The sequence below is a fragment of the Neomonachus schauinslandi genome, chromosome 1 (assembly GCF_002201575.2).
Source record: "Neomonachus schauinslandi chromosome 1, ASM220157v2, whole genome shotgun sequence".
Taxonomy (NCBI): domain Eukaryota; kingdom Metazoa; phylum Chordata; class Mammalia; order Carnivora; family Phocidae; genus Neomonachus; species Neomonachus schauinslandi.
In genome coordinates this window covers 184,867,658-184,887,693 of record NC_058403.1, presented here as the reverse complement: position 1 = coordinate 184,887,693, position 20,036 = coordinate 184,867,658, and the positions used below count along the sequence as shown (strand labels likewise).

Below are 20,036 nucleotides of genomic sequence, written 5' to 3'. Positions count from 1 at the left end.
CAGTGCAGCCTTAGGGTCCAAAAATTTTAAAAAGTGGGAAGTGGGGAGGAAGATGAAAGATTTGATTTTTAAATAAATTAGATTTTCTGGAAAGATAAGCAGGTGGTTCTTCCAGAGTTAGGAAATAATTTATTGTAACAAAATAATAATAATAATAATAAAAGGGACTCGGAATGCACACTGCTTGAGATGTCGTAATCAAAGTTATCTCCAAAGAAACCTATTAAAACACTGTAATATGGGTCATCAGGAGAGCTGCCACAAACCCCTTAAATTTCCACAGTAGACATGTATGTTTGCTAATAACTAAACAAGATTAGTTTTCATTACTGTGATTTACCTTAGATCACAAAGTATCATTTCTCTACAAGACGTGACTGTCAGGCACTGCAAATTGAAGTTAGTTAACACTTCTGTGTAATTTCCAGGGTGAAAATGAGGAAGGTTTGGAAACAGTAGGACTGTATTTTTTTTTTTTTTTTTTTTGGTGATACAAAGCAAACAATTATCAAGGAAAGGGCCAATGCTTGGCCCCTGGGATGCTAGTAACATTTCTTAACACCTGCTGAAACAATGACAAGGTATTAATTTGAAAAACAATGAGGACAATCCAAAGCCACAGTAGTCAACTGTTACACTTTCAAGCAATTTTCAGCGAATGGATTGAGCAGGTTCCGTAATGGTCCTATAATTGTTGCAGCTTTATGATACGAAACAACAGAGGTTCTCCAATGAGATGTAAGTGATAGATATCAGTTCTAAACTGGCCCCCCCACGCCTCCTCTCCCTTGGCAGCCGCACATCAAAGGGCATTCTCAGCAGGGAAGGGGACCCCTACCTGGGCGGACTTGAGAAACTTATTAGTACTGTTTCCATTTCTTCCCTGGTGATTCTTGAGGCACTTATGGCCTTTTCCTGGACACATGCAGCCATCTTAGAGCTAAGATTCAAAGCTCAATTCAGCAGACCTATCAGTAACCTGCAACGTTAGTAACCTACAATAATGGTTATATTCACCACTCTTTCTCTTCCCGCAAAATTTACTGTCGTCAAAGGGGCATTTAAGTTTTAAAAACTGATTTTAAAAAGTCAGTGTGGTTCATCTCACCTACATAGTTAAATATTTCCATGGTTCGCTACCATTTGACTGTTTTATTTTTCTTCATCATGCGTACCAATATCTGACACTGTACTATATATTTGCTTATTTGTCTGTCTTCTCTCATTAGAACATGACTCCACAAATATAAGGGCTCTACTTGATCTATTTTCTAGTGTATCCTTAGCACACAGAATGATGCCTGGCACATAGTAGGTGCTCAGTAAATTTGCGCTGAATGCACAAACCCATGAATGAATAAGCCCATTTCCCACCTCTTTTTTGTAAGCTCTTCGGTCCCACTACATGGATTTTTATTAGATTCCCCTACCAACTGGAACTTGCAAAAATCATTTAAATTTCTCCCGGGTCCTAGTTACACCATGTGTAAAATGGGATTAATAATGGCTCTCCTACTTACCTTCAGGGATTGTTATGATCATCAGTTAAAATAACGTATGTCAAAATGCCTTAAAAGCTATAAATTGCTATACAAACATGAGCCACTATGATTCCCATCCCCACCCTGCCCCACAATATTATATCACTTCATAGCCTTACCTACCTTTGGAATCTACTTTGGAACCAAGAAGAAAAAAAGGGGCTTCAGAGAAACCAACATCAAAATAAAGATGACGAAGACTCTGCATGCCAATGTATGTGGTTTTCTCGTAATAAAGTCCCTAGGCCTCCTCTCACAATCTTCTTCCTTTCTCACAGGCTTTACATCCAAATCTAACAAGTTTGCTTCCCCTCTTTTGGTGGACCAGGAAGGGGGAAGAGGGTAATTGTCTGAAACAGGTATGTTGATAACAGAGCACTATATCACTTTTCCTGCTGCCCCGAGCAAACGGCAGCACCAGATCCGTAGACTCCCCAACTATGGGGATCTGGGACTCTCAAGAGCAGAGGCAAGCTGCCCCAATTCCCCTGTGGGTAGCGGGTCACTAGGTGGCCACTGGGGAAAGACAGAGTCACCGTGGTGATCCTCTGTCATTGAGGAAAGGTTCAAGTACAGTCGGTTCTGTATTTACGAAGCAGAGAAGGGTGTGTAATGAAGTCCAGGTAGACTTCCAAACAAAATGGTGAAAATACAGACTGTTCCCAGCAAACAAGCTAACCTGCAGTTATAGATGGAAAATATTCTCGGCTAAACAGCTGATGTTATTAGATACATTAGGCTTTATACCATATTGCTCTCTGAACACAGTGGAGAAAAAACTTTGGGTGACGATGTTTAGTACCTCACACTGTCTATTTTAAATGTGGCTTCGACAGGCTGATGGGATAGGATGTGGATTTTAGCAAACGTACAACACAAAGAAAGAAGGCTCTCTATAGTTAACTCCATCCACATGTGGCAGATATCATTTGTGAAGAAGCCACTCTGTGGCTTAGGACAAATAGGACATTTTAATCCTAGCTTGGCCCTACCAGGTACTTCTGAGTTTGAAAACAAATTTACATTTTCAGTCACCTAAGCAAGCCTTAATTAGAAATGCAAATCTGCTATGTGTACCAAAGGGTCAAATACTACCTCTAAGACAAAGAGATAGGCTTTGGGGATTATGCAGTGTTTTGAATGAATGGTAACAGCACTTCTTTCCAGTAGTGTGGATAATTAAGAGACAAATCTCTAATGTAACTAACAACTAGTCCCCACAAGGAACTAAACCAACAAGCCATGTGCCAAAAACCTCACAGGGCAACACAGATGAACTTACAGACTTCAGAGCCAGAAACAACTCGGGAGAGGATTTTATCCATGGTTGTTAAACCTGGCTGCAAATGAGAAGGACCTGGGGAGCATTAAACAATACTAACTCCGAGACCCCACACTCCAGAGCTTGTTTTAATTTGGCAGGCAACCTGGCACTCATACTTGTCAAAGCTCCCCAGGTGTTTCCAAGATGTAGCCAAGGTCCAGACTCACTGAATTAGTCCCCCTGGTTCCCAAACTTGCGCTATAGATCAGCTCTCTAAAAAGGGATTTCCAAGCTCCCCCCAGAACTACTGAAGTAGAATCTCTGGACGCAAGAGGCTGGAAATCTCTATTTAAAAAAGACAAAAACAAAAACGAATCAAAAAACAAGTATTAACGCTGCCCATTCTGGTGTGAGGACCACTGATTTAAGAGGTGCGAGTCGCTGGTGTGCTGGGACGCTGGCTCTTCAAAACAGAAAACAGAAATAACAAAACAGAACAAAACAACAAACCTTGATGTGTAGTACCTGCCGATTTCCAGGGTGTAAATATTCCCTCCATGGCGGAGTTCGAGCTACCAACGTGCCCTGACTGAAAGCAGCGTTGGAAAGAGCACACAGTGACTCTTGGAAGGTAGCGCTAGCAGGTTTCCCATGGCCAAACTGCTGTCACTTAAATCCTCGCTCTCCGACTTACTAGCCAGGTGACCTTGGGCATGCTATTAACCTCCTTATGTCTCAATTTCCTCACCTGTGAAGCTGGTACTCTCTGCTCCCCCACTACGGTTGTTTTGAGAAATAAATGATTACTGTTATATACCATATGTAAACAAGGTACATATAGTGCATATGTGTATTACATACTATTATTTTTCTATAAAATTGTTTATTTACTAAAACAATATTCTCACTATAATATTATTTGGTATAAAAAGGTATTAATTTTAAAGTTTACCTTTGTCCTTAGCCATAATAATTGGTGAAATCATGGGTTTGATGTGCTAACCACATTTTTTCTAATACTCATTAGATAATTACTCAATTATCCTAAGAAAGAGGTTTGTCTATGCACTAACTAAAATCATCTTGCAGATGGCATCGTGTTTAAGGGGACTGGTTTAACTCTCAGCTCTACCACTTACCAACTGTGGGACCCTGAGCAAGTTAACAATGCTGTGCCTCTGTTTCCTCATCTTTAAAGTGAGGCTGTTGTAGAGATTAAATGTAACATGCTTAGAACAGCGCCTAGCACGCAGTGAATGCTTTTTGGGGTTTGGTTTACAATTGCAATTATGATTATTATATATCAACAGCGGTAAATGTACCACATATTGGAACATGCCACATCATTTTCTTCTGTCTCCCTAGAGGGTGAAAACTCTGCTAATGCATTTTTGTTCCCTTTCCTGTAGATGTAGAGTCCATTTTTTTTCTAATCTTTACAATGAATCTAAAACTGGTTTGTAGAAATAAGGTCGATCCACATGAAATTGCTGATATTTGACTTTTTTTGACTTCCCCCAAATAACTGGCCCTCCCCACTAATGTCAGTTGATAGCAATGATTGCCAGATCAAGTTTCTCCTGATATTTGGATCTTGCTTACAGGGCACCTGTTCAAACCTCATTGGTGAGATCTCCCCTCCACCTGCAGGCCTATAGAAAACAACCTCAGCCACCAGATCTTTGGGTTGGGAGACTAGGGTTTCAATTTCTATTACTGCTGAAGACCAGTGCGGGTCAGGGCTACCGTCAGCAAATTCATCCTCCCTCCCTACTCCTCCCCGCCACCATGCAATGTAGTGTGGGCACCCCCTTCCCCCTGCCCACGGGCCCTCTGGTGCTGAAATGTTTAGTGAGGGCCAGGTATGGTGCCGAGAGTCCCATATATGCGTGCCATTTAATCCGCACAGCAAACCTGTGGCTTGGGTATTATTACCTCTATCTTAAGGATGGAGAAACAGGCCCAGAGAATTTGAGTAGTTTGCTCCCTGTGAACTGGAAGTTTATACTTTGGGGCTTGAGAAAATAAATTACTTAACGCCTCTCCTTGCTGCAGTTATGTGCGAGCTTTTTCTCTTCCCCATTATAAAGACTATCTAGGTAAAGGAGTCAGAGGTCCCTCGATGAGAAGTATTATATAAATTCAAAGCATAATTATTGATTGTACATTCTTTCATTAAACAAACAAAATATATGCTAATGCTAAATTCACTCCAATTTTCCATTTTGCCATCCTTTGAGAAATAAGCCAATAAACCATTACACACTTAGCTTCCTGGGGAAATGAATTTAAATGTTAATATAAATCCTTTTAGAAAAAAACAAATTTTAACAAATAAGTATTTGAACAAGGAGGGTACTTAACCACGTTCAGAATGAGAAACGTTCAGTTCAAGACCCTTGGTGGCTGTTGAGATAAGCTCTCTAAATTTAATATTTTATAATAGACTCACACCTCTTTTGTTAGAAATGGAGAAACAGAATCATTTTCTTTTCCCCTTTATTGGAATATATTTAAATCTCTCCAATTTTATTTTGCTAATAGGCAGGGCAAAGTCTGTCTATAAATGTATCCTGACTTATCACAGGTAATCCCACACTCCAGTATTCATGTGTAGTACTTAACCTCAATTTAAATGTAAATTTTGGGCAACCACAAGTGCTTTATCTGTGAACTTTGAGAGCTCTCTTCATTAATGAGGTCTGCACTAATTATAAGCAGTTTTGCAAGGTTTCCTTAAAACAATTGCAGAATTCACCCCAAAATGAACAAATTCAGAATTTATTTGTTTTAAAAAAAATACTGGCACCCTTGTGCAAATTTCTAGCTCCCGGCTACTCCCAAGGTGTGCACACAGAGGGGAGGTGGGCAGGATGATAACAGAAATGAACTGTACCAGAAAAACCAAGGAAAATGAAATGAAAGGCAACCGGGTTTACCCTCAAATAGGACCTCTCTTCTTGATGAAAGAAACCATACCCTCTCCTCATCTGAAAAAAGTTTTACTATGAAATATTCTTGGTTTCTCTTTTTCTGACGATTCAAGTCAGGAATATGCAATTTAGCAGCAGCTAATGAAAACAGCACCATTAAATTTCTCATGAAAGCAAAAAAAACCCCCACAAAAACAATTTTCGAATACTCACAGGTACATCCACATATTTGGAAGCTGCCTTCACCTAAGGAGGAAAGAAGAGGGCAGAAGTGAGGCTGGTGTTTATGCTTCATTGTCCACAGCTCCGTGCTGTCTGTCATCATCAGTTAACACAATACACTGGTACCCGGAGCTGACCAGGAAACACAGAAAGGTACTAAAAAATGAAATGTGATGGCTATTTTCTTCCCCATGCCATAGCACTGCTTTGGAGAGAAAGAGAGAAAAGAGAGGAAGAGGGACAAAGGGAAGGAAGGGAGGTGAAAGGGAGGGGGAAGGAAGGAAGGAAGGAAGAAGGAAGGAAGGAAGGGAGGGAGGGAGGGAGGGAAAGAGAGAGAGGGAAAGAGAGAGGGAGAAAGAAGAAAAGAAAAGAAACTAAGCAAATATTTACTGATTGGGATCCTGTGGCTGGTGTGGGAGTTTTGTATTTTCTCTGTCCCTTTAAAAAGAAGAAAAGTGACTCTAGCTAAACCAAAATTGATTAGTGAGGGCTTGCTAGTCTAGAAAAGCACCTAAGGCTCCTGTGATTTCTTGTACCTGGGGTCTTTTTGTCATTTGGTCGCACATTTGTCCTAATGGAATCCTTGAGTTTCAGTAAAGTGTCTGCAAGAGGAGGGGATGTGGTGGGTGGGCATCCTTAACCCAGAGGGGGATAGGTATCTGTGGGTGGGGTTGAGAGGGTACCAGAGCCTTTTAAAGCCTGTCCCAAGGCTGCTGTTGTGTCTTCTGGTTTGCTTTTTAAAAAGATTTTATTTATTTATTTGAGAGAGAGAGAGAGAGCACAAGCACATGAGCAGGGGGAGGGCAGAGGGAGAAGCAGACTCCCCGCTGAGCAGGAAGCCCGATGTGGGGCTCGATTCCAGGACCCCGCAACCATGACCTGAGTGGAAGTCAGATGCTTAACTGACTGAGCCACCAAAGTGCCTGTCTCCTGGTTTTAAATACTACAAACCCCAGATGGAAAGTGCAGGAAGTGGTTATGAAATTTATTTTCAGGTTTTGGGGAGAGAGTGTGGTATACTGTTTGAGAGCATGGGAATTTGGAGTCAGATCTGGGTTCAAATCCAAGCTCTATGACTTACAGGCTGTGTGACCTTGGGCAAGCTACTTCATCTCTCTGAGTCTCAGTTACCTCATGGGCAAAATGCTACTAGTAGATACCTATTTCAGCTGGGTGATCTGAAGGTGAATGTACACAAAGTTCTGGGACAGAATAGGCATGAAACAAATGGTAGCTAAGATGAGCGATTCATAAGCAAATGTGGGTGGGCTCTGTGTGCTGGGAGAAGTCAATGCACAGCTGGCTTTGAGGAATAAAACCTATGGGAGTATGTTTGATATTCTGTGTGTTTCATTTGGACTCAGGTCATGTTCCTTCAGGCACAGGTGAGATCAATGGGCTACATTTGGGGTCTGAGAGGGTTTTTAGTCTTATTGGAAACCACATAGACTGCGAAGCACATCAAGCAGTTAGGACATCTTTCACATCACAGGTAGGCTGCTTCTTGCCGTTTCGCTGAGTCTGGTATCAGGAATCACAGCTTCTACCCACATGTCTCCCAGGAAAGTATCCAGGGGAGCATTTCCCCTTATTGCTCTTTTTTCAAAGCTACTTTTCACAATACCAACTCCCAAGGGAGAGAAGCCAGTGAGCCAAAGGGGGTGGGCAAGAGCCCAGGATTAAGAGTCCAAAATTCTATAAGTGGCAGAACTAGTTGACCCTGAGATAATCACATCAAGTTCCACAGCCTTGGTTTCCAGAATGGGGTGTAATTCTGTGTACTTTGCAGGGCTGAGAGCCTGACCTAGTGAAAAAAGCATATGAGAAAGTGCTTCATAAACTTTAAAAGGCTGACCACACACATCGAATAGTTAATTATCGAGAGGGCAATGCATCCAAACATCTGGAATCATCACCAGCACCCAAGATAATTCCTAGATTCTCCTGTTATAGATTCTTTTAGACCCCTACATGCAGGACTGATTGCAACTGTAATTCAGTAATTTTGTGCAATGTCTGTCTCCCACAGAATGTCATGTCTTGCTCACAGCTGTCTCCCCAGTGACTCACTTGCTACCTGGCTTAGAAAGGGCACTCAGGAAAAATGGGCAGAAGAAAGGAAGTAGAGAAAGCAAGTGACCAGGTTGGTTGAGGAATAAGCAGGGGAATGGCCAGATTGAGAAGCCATTGCGTGAGTCAGTGTGAAAGCAACATTCTGAAAGCTGACCTCTTGCAAAGGCTGGTGGGTGAAAGAAGGCCCATTTTGGGCCATTAAAGGGACATCAGGAAAGCTTTCCAGATTTTACACAATTAACATTTCTACTAAATGATCCCCAACACCAAATCTTTCCTGTCCATTCCAGATGCAGAATTTAGTTTGGGCAAGAAGGTGGCTTTCCTTTCTTTTAAGCCTCCCTCACAATAATATCTAACATTTATATGATGTTTTTTTGCTTTGCAAAGCAGATTCATGTACAGTTTCTTCTTTAAGCCACCCTGCAAAATGGGGGCTATGAAGCATATCTATTTACAACTGAGAACACTAAAACCCACAGAATTTAAGAAAGCATTTGCTCATGATCTAGGCCAGAAGGCAGAGAAGGCAGGACTCAAATGTGGTCTCCTGAGCTCCAATTTTTCCTTTGGAACTCCTGACCTCCTCCCCCATGGTAGAAATGTACAGGAGGAATTCAAGCATCAGTCATTGGGGCAGGTGCCGACAAAATAATTCTTCTCAACTAGAAACTGCCTCCTTTGCTCTGTGGAGTCGGTGCTTGGCAGTTGGTAAAAGTTTTGCTACAGCTGAAATGATCAACCTCTAAACACGCCTACTCTCCATTTACCACTAACATGCAGTTTCAATTCAGAGAATGACACCAGTCAAGTTCTATTCCTTTCAAGGCAGTTTGGGAAGATCAGGCAAGCTCTATGCCATGAATGAAAACCATACATTCGACTACATGCAGCAACCTTCGGTTTCTCCCTGGATAACTGTTGACTTATACTTGACTTGATCTTCCTCCCATCCCACAGTAACAGGAACAAATAGCTCAGAGTAAATTGTGGTCCTATGATTATTTAGAAAAATGTGGTGTATCCCTTTTGGTTCTGGCCACTGCCCTTTAAGAAGGAGGTTGACGAGGCTACAGGAGCGTCTTCTTTTTTTTTTAATTAATTAATTAATTAATTAATTAATTAATTTGAGAGAGAGAGAGAGAGAAACAGCATGAGAGGGGATAGGGTCAGAGGGAGAAGCAGACTCCCCGCTGAGCAGGGAGCCCGATGTGGGACTCGATCCCAGGACTCCGGGATCATGACCTGAGCCGAAGGCAGTCGCTTAACCAACTGAGCCACCCAGGCGCCCAGGAGCGTCTTCTTATAAGGAAAGCGAAAGCAGAGATATCTTGCCTAGAAAAGGAAGGGCTTGTGTGGCATTAATTAAGCAGCTTCCATGTGGAAAGACTGAACTTTTTCATGGTGGCTCTAGAGAATGGAATCAGGATGGATGAGTAGAATGAAGAGCCCCAGGAGACGGTTTAAATGGCTCTCTCAGTCCATCCAGGCACTGGTCATCTCTGATGGTTGCGGAGCTCAAGCAGGAGCTATGTGGGCTGCTCTGGATGTGAGCCTTCCCTTCCCTGTGTGACAGGTTACCTCCAAGGCTGCTTCCTCTTCTGACTCTAGTCTCCTTAAGAGGCGAGAAGATTCCATCAGTTCTCTCTTTTTATAGTAGACATTGAGATACAGCAGAGTGAATAAACTGGCAAAGCCAGCATCAGAACTCTGGTTCCCGAACCCATTCCTGCCTACCATCAACAGTGTTGCCTTTAAACATCACATTTATTTTCAGTGTCCATAGGGTGTGTTTTTGCCAGCTATATTCTGAGAGGAAGGACCAGATCCTCCCAACCCATGAGGGCTTCAGAATTATTGCCAAGGGTCAGAAAAATTCAAGTGCACACCAGACACTGTCTCTAGATCAAATAACAGGACTTACGGTCTATGCAAGATGCTTTCCCACTGTATATAGATGTTATTTTAATGAATAAAACACATTTCTTTAAAGGTACTACCTATATTATAGAATTTTGTCATTATGTATGTTTTCCCATCAGTGGTTCTCAAAAGTGTGTGTGTGTGTGTGTGTGTGTGTGCTATTTTCTTTTTTAACTTTAAAAGAAATCTTCCTAGTGAAGTAGCTAAAAAGATGAGCTCAGGATTGGTGCGATTGGTGGGGTTAGAAGTCTGGCTTTGCCATTTTCTAGCTTGGTGACCTTGAGCAAGTTACTGAACCTCTCTGAGCCTTCTCTGTAGATGGGATGATCATAATATCACTCAAAGGGATACTGCAAGGATTGAATGAGATAATCCATCTAAGTGTGTAGAACAGTGCTAGCACAGGGTAAAAGCTACTTAAGGTATCTTTTCTTCATGGTTACTGGAAATATTGGCTTATTGGTGTAGATGAAGTGCATGCTCCTTGTCCTGGTAATGGTGGTGACAGTTTCACTCCTCACCTCTAGCCCATGGGCAATTTCTTGGCATAAAAAGGATGCTGGAATCTCCCCACGTTATCAGCAGGTATCTGAGCTGGTTCTCAGTCTGGTATGTTTTCTGCCAATTCACTGAACATCTTGTATACTAGAGACTCACCCTCAAAACCTTGAGGCAAACGGCAAAGATGTGTTGCTTAATTCAGGATGGCTGAGTTTAGGCATGAGTAATAAGGCAGTTCCCCAGGCCAGGGTGCTCAGTTATATTCAATCACATGTACCTCCTGCTCTTTGGGACCAAGCCATGTGCTCTGGGGTGCAGGAGATAAGGGGGAGAGGAAGGAGTTTGCCCCAGATACCTGGTCAGATACCCGGTCTGGCACATTTTCTAAGTTGGCACTCAACTGCCCTAAGGGAAAGGCAAGAACTGTGACTTCAGCCACATGTCATTTCCTGAAATCCTTGCATTCTGACCATCCCCCTGATGGGACAAAGAATACCCTTTCTGTTGCAGTACCCATGGGCACCCGCCCCCTCGCCCCCTACCTCCCAGACTTTCCCAGTTCTGGGAAAGGATGTCAGAAGAGGATACACAAGGTAGAAGAACCTGAGGGAGACCAAGAATGATGGGAGGGAGACAAACTGTCAGTGAACAACTTGTTCATGTTCTCCCATGCCTGAAGCAAAGAACACTTATTATGTACAAGGCACCACATCAGGGGCTATAGATAAAGGCACTTGCTCCATGATTCCTGACCCCTTTCTTAGATGATGTCTAAGTGCACAATCTCTCCAAACACAGAATGACTCATGTCCATCCAACAACTAGTAACTCCAAGTAACATTTCTGAGTGCTTATGTCTTGCCAGGCAATGAGTCAGGAATACTGCATTTGCCATATTTAATCCTCATAACAACCTATTAATTATTCCATTTTATAGCTGAAGAAACCGAGGCTAAAAGAGAGGAAGAGACTTGGCTTAAAGTTATGCAGCTAAGAAGTTAAAGCGTTGGACCTCCCATCCCCTAAGCTGCCTATTATTCAGTTAAAAACAAACAAATATAAACCACTTTTATTGACCAGTCTTATTTAACTCTTGTTTTGCATGTGTGTGTGTGGTGTGTGTGTGTGTGTTGTGTGTGTGTGTGGACACAACCTAAAATGGCTTCTCCGGGAAAAATGTAGGAGGGATTTGAATAATTGTCTGCACTGACTCAGTCAGGGCAGAAGGTCCAAAGCAGTTTCTCTGGCCTCAATGTCCCAGCTAATTACCTCAACCCTCCACCTGACTTAGTGTGTGTGGACAGGCTTAATGGTTTCTCTATTGAGCTCTTCCATTATTTTTCAGGTGCCCAAGGTAATCTTTTCATTGAACACTCACCATCCCGGGATTTTCACAATGCTGATGACTAAGGGATTTTCTTCTGCCTGGTCCTAATAAGGGGACCTGAGTTAATCATTGTGTAGCTTTGATAGGGAGCACGGTGGGGGCTTAAACCACTTCTCTTGCTTCATTAGGGGAAAAAGCAACCCAGGTGCAGACCACGAGGACCTCAGGGTTTGATACTATTAAATCAATGCACAGACAAAAAAAAAAAGTGGATTAGGCCCTTTTTGCAAACAGAAATCTGGTGGGTAAGACTCAAAGATGGAAGAAAAAAGAAGTCTGAACAAATACCACTGCATTACTGACTGCCCGAGCTCTCCTTTCTCCCCACAGTCGCTTAAGAAAACACCAACCAAGGAAGCGATTTATTCTATGCATGAGCTGATGCCACCCTGGCTTGTTTGACTTCACAAGAGCGTGGAGCTGATTTCTCTGCCCTTGCCTAGAAACTGCCAGCCACACCACTGCCTCAAGGGGCTAGCAACATTTACTTCGACATTTGGCTTTTGAGATTTCTGTTGCAAGGATCATTTTGCTGTTTTGCGCCTTTCTCCATTTCTCGAACCCAGGCGATCCCAGAGATCTGGATTACTACTATTTTTTTGCAAGGTGAGGCAGTTCAGCAAGTAAAAATGTTATGTAGGGCCACCATCTTGCATAAAATAATCATCTCTAGGGGTGCCTATGTGGCTCAGTCGGTTGAGGGTTGGACTCTTGGTTTTGGCTCATGTCATGATGTGGTGGGTTGTGGGATGAGCCCCACTATGGGCTCCATGCTCAGTGGGGAGTTTGCTTGAGATTCTCTCCTTCTCCCTCTGCCCCTCCCCCCAACTGCTCAAATAAATAAATCTTTAAAAAATAATCATCTTTCTTATGTTGAATTTTATCATCTATTACCATCCCCGTGTCTATGAAAAGTAAGAACTTCTCTCTCTCTCCTCAGTGCCTACACTGCGTGATAATAGAGCAGGGGCTCAGTACAAATTTGTTGAATGAATGAACTTCTGGGTGTGGCACTCTTAGTACCCAGGGTAGAGGTTTCTAGTATTTTCTTGCAGTTGGTTTTTAAGTTACAACAGTCTTAAAGGCACATTGAAAAAAAGTGTGGGTGAAGGGAACTGGTATTTGTTGCTTCTGTGGGAAGGGCCGTGTGGGCAGTATAGTGCAGGGGTAAGGGCGGGGGGAGGCAGGGGGACGAGTCCGACACTGAGGCTGGCATCTAGTTCTATTACCGGCGAGTTGTGGGCCAGGGAATTAACTTCTCTAAACATTAGCTTCCCCATTTGAAAATAGATAGTGACAACAATAACTCCTCATAGGGTGGTTGTATGAATCATTAATTAAAAAAAACAGTTTTTAAAAGTGTTTAACATATGCAGGGCACTATGCTAAGCATTTGATTTCTATGGATTCCTTTAGTGCATGTTAAGGATTAAACGAGTTAATGTATGTAAATAACCTTTGCACAGGGCCTGGCACGTAGTATGTGTTCAATAAACGTTGGCTATTAATTTTACATTCTCTTTTCCTGCCACCTACAAAGGGGCTGATTTGACTGGTCAGGTTCCAGGGCACCGTCTGGGCTGTTTCTGGGCTAGCTATGTATCTGCACACTGAAGTGCTTCAGGTTACAGTGTGTGACCTACCTTGCAGTAAGAGGCCCAGCGGTCTTTTCTCTTTTGCTGGCTTTGAGCCTGGACTCTCTTTTTTATTCTATGTCTGCCTCTTAGAAAGAGATCCCTAGAGACCAGAGTGGCTCTGTAGAGTGCTCCGCATTGGAATATGGACCCAAAGCCCCAGTCACAATGTGGGAGCCTGTTCCCAAAGAAGCTTGTCATCAATGATTTTGCTCCCTGTATGGGCATGCCATTCCCTCATTGAAAAGTGGGGTTTATTCCTCCATCTCACTTGAGTCTGGGCTGGCCTATGACTGCTCCGACCCACAGAACATGATGGAGATGAGGCCATGCCAGTTTCCAGGCAAGTCGTGAGGTCTGGCAGCTTCCGCTTCCCTGCTTTTGCAAGCCAGCGGCCGTGTATGTGTGAGTACCCCGAGACTACCATGCTGTAAGAAGCCCAAGCCACGTGGAAAAGATCAGCAGGATGAGACCCCATATAGGTCAAAAGAAGCCACATGAAGACACATCAAATTATCAGCCATCCAGCCCCAGCCCAGCCCAGCCACCTGCTGAATGCGGCCCAGAGAGTGACCCCAGTCAGAGCCACATGAACCAAAGAATCTCCTCGCTGAGCTCTTCCCAGATTCCTGACTCACAAAATTGTGAGCAAAACAAAATGATTCTTTTAGGCCACTAATTCCGCCATAGTTTTTATGCAGCAGTAGTCAACCAACACTTAATAAGGTGTTCCTTTACCTCATATTCCCCTACCTTTATCCATTGCCTGTATTTCCCTGGAGGATGCTGTCGGGTGGTCCCTAATGGTCAAGGACAGGATTTGCGTATTCCTGGGCCTCCTGGCTATAAAAACATTAATGACTGACCTGATTTTCACCTGATCCTCAATGATCTTTGTTGAGCACATATGTATTGAGCACTTATGTATAATTAGCTCAGTCATCACTGTAGAGCCTGGGATGGCTTGTTTCACCATTCCTGCTTCATAGAAGGATGCTGAGGCTCAGCAAGGGTAAGCAGTTTTCAAGAGGTCAACCAGTAACTGGTGCAACTGGAGTACAAGTCCAGTTGGGTTATAAAGTGCAGAGTCCTTTCATTACACCAAGTTGTTGATGTTCTGAAAAGGATATGTCATTCCAAAACCACTTCTGACCTACTGACCACCTGGGATCTGGGAAAAGGAGAGCATACTTTATGGAAGGTGTAGAAGCTTTGGGTCATACAGATCTTGGTTTGATTATGCTCCATCACTTACCAGTTAAATGACCTTGGGAAAAGTTATTCAACCTTCCACAGCTTCTATAACCTGATCTGCAAAATGAGGATAAAAACTATCATCTTCAGGGGGTTCTTCTGAGGTTGAACACGTTAATATGTCAAGTGCTCAACACAATGCCTGGTACACAGTAAGAGCTCAATAATCATTAGTTATTATTATTACTAGTGTTTACTTCACTTGTGCTTAGCTGGGAGTTGACTGTGCCAAGTGTGTTCCTCTCCATAGCTTATAGACTAGACAAAAGTTGGCAGACTATGGATTGTGGGCCAAATCTAGCCTGTTGTTTATTTTTGTATGGCCCATGAGCTAAGAATGGTTTGCACATTTTTAAGTGGTTGAAAGAAAATCAGAAGAATAAGTATTTCCTGACATGTGAAAATTATGGGAAATTGACATTTCAATGTCCATAAATAAAGTTTTATTGGAATACAATCACACCCACTCATTTACAACAAAGGGCAGAGGTTGAGAGACTGTGTGGCCTGTGAAGTAAAAAATGTTTACTCTCTGGTCCTTTCCAGAAGTTTTCTGACCTCTGGGCTATAATATGATTGAGAGACCACGGAGTGGGGGTGGGAAGAGAATCACAAAATTATGTCTAATCTTCATTTGCCCATTAGCTAGTTGATGGATCTTAGCTACCTGTCTAGCCTCAGGTCCTTATCTATTATAATAGGGTGCCAGGCTGAGTGTGTTCTCCTGATTCCTTCCAGAATTAGAAAAAAAAACCAAATGTTTGTGACTCTCAGATGGTGTACGAGGCAGGTTAGCTCTAGGAAGAATGTGGGATAGAAGCACTTCCCACACCTTGAAAAAGTTATAAATACTCTCGTACTAAAACAAGACGTTTATTAATATTTTAGTATTCATAAGAGCTCTGGACATGAGGCTCCAGGAAAAATATAGTAACAGGGAAAACAAAAAGCATTTGAGATAAATAAAGACCATTCCTGCAGGTACCAGACAGCATAGAATGGCCCCATGGGTAGACCTGGCAAAGAGATAAAAGGATTACAATAGGCAGCATGTGCTGAGTATCTACCCTGTGCCAGGCACTGTTTTCTGTGTTGTTCATGAACCATCCAATTTAATATTCCCAGCACCCTCTAGTTGCAGCCCTCTTCCTCTGCACCTCTTTGGGCTATGGTGAGGATTCACAAAGACAATACATACAAAGGGGCGTAATAAAAAGGTGCGGCAAACCTTTACAGTACCTCCTAGTTGCTATACTGGTCTTGCTGGAATGAGCAGGCCAAAGGAACAACCTTCCTGTGACTGGGGAGCGAGCCCCTCTGTGAACTTGCCCTGAGTCCCCACATTTGCCCACATCCTTCCTCAGCTTCCAGTTTTCATTCTGTTTTTTTTTGTGTGTGGCAGAAATGGAATCAGCAGGCTTGACATCTAAATGCATATAGCTCCATGATAAGCATCGTTCAGGCCAGGAACATGGGAGAAGCTGCACCCAAATCATTGATCAGCAGATTGGAAAATCTGAAAAAAGATTTAAGAGCTTCCAGAGGGGAGCAGAGGCAGGATAGGGAGGTGGTTCAGAGCGCAGGCTTTGCAGTTGGATCACAAGGGGCCAAATTCTAGCTCTACCACTTACTAGGCAAGTTCCTTGACTTTTCCGTGCCTCACATTTTTCATCTATCAAATGGGAATACTACTACTCTTCATAGAGTTGTTGGGTTATTAAATGAGTTGGCAGATCAGTTCTCAGGGCATGGGGAATAAGAAATATGTGTCTGCTATTATCACTATTTTTGCTGAAAAAATCAAGTTGTTCTCTGTAATCAGACTTGTATATTAAGCTTGGTCTGGCCCTGCATTATCCAATAGCTCCATGTGGCTATTTACATTTAAATGAATGAAAACAAAATACAATTAAAAATTCAACTTTTCAGTTGTAAGTAGCCACATTTTGAGTGCTAAGGAGCCACATGTGGCCAGTGGCTGCTGTATCAGCCAGTTTGGATACAGAATACTTCCCCCACTGCAGAAAGTTCTATTGGGCAGTGCTGGTAGACTCAAGAGACATTCATAAATACAGGTTCTTACACTGTAAAATGTTAATAATGAAGAGATGTGCCATCCAATTCCCATCTTAGAACAAGAGATCGGTTGGAGGAGGAAGCAGGAGAAGGAAAAGGGCATTGGTGTCAACAGCCTCATCATGTGGATGAAACAAGAATTCAAGGTGGATGGGTATAATTTAAAGTAATCAAGATGCCAAGAGAGGAATGACAATATTGATACAACCATAACGGGAAGAGGGAGAGGGAGAAGTGTAAGAAGCTAAAGCTCCATCTATTACAGTAGGGAGTCAAATAATCTCTAAGATCAATAAATCAAGAAATAGCAATGTAAGGATAGTACTTGGGGCTATGAGGATAAAAACAAAATTGTTTCAGGGATCCTTTCTGGAGTCAGGGATTAAGGGTGGAAAGGGGCAGGACAGAGAACTGTTGTTTCTTAAAAAATTATTACTATGAGTGTCTGTACTATTTCATTTTTAACCCTATATATATTTCTTTAATTAAAAAATTATTGAAAAAAGAACAAAACGAGTGGTAGAATTTTCAACATTTTAGTGGAGAAGGGCATTTTGCAGGAGGAATGTGTCTCCTCCAGAGTAACTTCTTCAAGGTTTTTGGTTGACCGGGGACATGATTCTGAGATATGTCCTCTACAAAGGCAAAAGCAAAACCTAGCAACCCCTCCCCCCCCATCCATAATCTGGATGCTCTAAGTGCATCTGGGGAAGATGAATACATTGTTAGTGCCAACTGAGGGACTGATTGCCTGGGGGAGACAGAATGTACCAGTGGGTGGATGTACTGGGACTCTGTGTGCGGGTGAGCAGTTGAGCAAACCTCAATGGCTCCTGCTCAGGGGCGAAGTGACAATTACAGGCAAAGCCCCTTACAACACTCTTGGAGGACTAGAGAGAAACACAACCCTTGAAATATACCTGAAATCATAGAGAGCATGATGGATTCCCCAGCTCTGTGGCCCAGCGGCTGAAACGTCTTCTTTGCTGGCTGAAGATCAAGGGTGTTTCTGGCCAGTTACGAAGTGCCAGTTATGAAGTGCCCACATAAGCACCACGTAAATGCTACATAGAGGATGTACGTCATGAGGCCATCTTCCCTTCCTTTCCTTTTTCAAAGGGCTGGAGTGTATAAATGCTGTTTTTGCAGATGTGGGAACTGTGACACCAAAAATGTTTTATGGGAGGCTCACCAGGTGGCCATGGCTCAGAAAAATGATCAACTGGTTTTCCAAATCTGGTGCACATTTGAAAGAAAAGACTTAAACACTGAAATGTTTAAAAATAAGGTTTCCCTCAGTTGCTTATAAATAGAACCAGTGTAGGAAAAATTTGCAAATAATAGAATGTGAATATTGGAGTCCAAGTCTGGACTCTCCTGCCATCTCAAATCCTGGCTCTGTGAGTTTGGGAAAAACCATTGTTTAGTTTTCTCATGGACAGCATAGAAATACCAAACACCTGATATATATAGTCATACACAAAACTACGGGCGCATTTACCAATGACTGAATGCCCAACTGACACCATCTTATCTGATGCTTCTAACAACTTGTCCTCTCATTTTACAACTGAAGGAACTGTGGCTCGGAGTGGTTAAATCGGTTTCCTCAGGGAACACAGCTGAGAGCTAGGATTTGAACCCAAGTGGGTCTAACTTCAAAGGATCTGCCACCATATTACACTACCCCTACACTGCCCTACCTATTCATAGGATAATTTCCGAAGTCTGAAGATCAAACCTAGATGATGACTGTGGAGATACCTATGATGATATGCACCTATTACCACAAATAAGACCTCATATATAACTGTCGTGTAACCATCATGCATATTCTTTAATTTTTTTTTTAAGATTTTATTTATTTATTTGACGGAGAGAGAGAGAGAGAGAGATCACAAGTAGGCAGACAGGCAGACAGGCAGAGGGAGAGGGAGAAGCAGGCTCCCCCCTGAGCAGGGAGCCCGATGCGGGGCTCGATCCCAGGACCCTGGGATCATGACCTGAGCCGAAGGCAAATGCTTAACCGACTGAGCCACCCAGGTGCCCCAACCATCATGCATATTCTGAAATGACCTCTGAGGACCTCTGTAGGCTTCTGAGGGTCTGGAGGAAGGCAGGAGAGAGCCCAGGCTTTCCTGGAGAGCGTCCTTAGGCAAGAACACGAAAACCTTGAGTTGTAGGGCTGCTGGTTGATTGCATGGCTTCTGTGCATGTTCATAAATATTGATTGTGATGAAACTATTATCATAGTAATGAGGGTAATAATGCCTCCTGCAGCCCATCCCACCACACTCCTCGAAGTCCCTACCTTTCATTAAACAAAGAGCTGCTGGCTCTGCTGGGGAGCTGGGCACGAGGCAGGGAAATGATCTCCATTCAGCAAAAGCATTCTGTTCCATGCACTGATTAGGAGCCGCAGGCTCATTAACGAGAATTGTTCATATCTCCTGTTGCTCAGGGTACTGTGCTCTGAGACTGGGTCCAGGAAGTGTATGTTCTCATCTCTCTTCCCCCCTGGGGCTTCCGAACAGATGCCCGATTGAAGTAGACATGTTTTTCCTTCCAGTTTCCCTCATTTCTGTCCCAATCCTTCATTCCCAGCGAGGATTTCTGCAAGGCTCAAAGGTTCCTTCAAACCCACCCTTTTAACGATGACTTAACAGTGGTTGCATGCTTATTATTTGCCTGGCATAAGGCTAAGCACTTTACAAGTAATTAACCCTCACAATGGAGGGCATGATGATTATTAACATGGATGGATGAGGAGACTGAGCTCAGAGAGGTTTAACAACTTCCTCAAAGACACATAGCTGGCAGCATCACGTAGCTTCCTCAGAGACACAAAGCTGGTGTTAATATGGGTGTGCTGGACTCCAGGGTGTGACCTCTTCACGACGCTGTACTGCTTTTCCATTTGTCTATTTACATGGCATACTCTCATTTGAGGAGAAACTTGGAAGTACAAACTGAAAAGCTTTAATTTTATAAATTCTCCAAGCAGGTCAAAGGCTTATTTTTATTCCATCATAGTGGGGCCTCTGCCCATCTCTGGCATTTTTGGGTTTTGCTCTGCCTTCAGAACACCTCTCAACACTGAGAAGCCCAACAGAATGAAAGCTGGAAGAGGGCGAGCACCATGTCTTACTTGTGTCCCTCTGGCTTCCTTGGTGCTACGCAAAGGAGAACCGTGCTGTCATGACTGAAAGTCCTGTTTCTGCATGAAGG

General features: G+C 42.9%; 1 protein-coding gene across 7 annotated transcripts in view; it reads right to left on the bottom strand.

The window, feature by feature from the left end:
• Positions 1 to 20,036, bottom strand: part of CADPS (calcium dependent secretion activator) — a 467,508-nt gene that overhangs the window by 39,821 nt on the left and 407,651 nt on the right. For all 7 annotated transcript variants that reach the window (XM_021695231.1, XM_021695230.1, XM_021695232.1 and 4 more), the window contains one exon: positions 5,952 to 5,984. In XM_021695231.1, the coding sequence (XP_021550906.1) occupies positions 5,952 to 5,984 (33 nt within the window). The remainder of the gene's footprint in view (positions 1 to 5,951; positions 5,985 to 20,036) is intronic.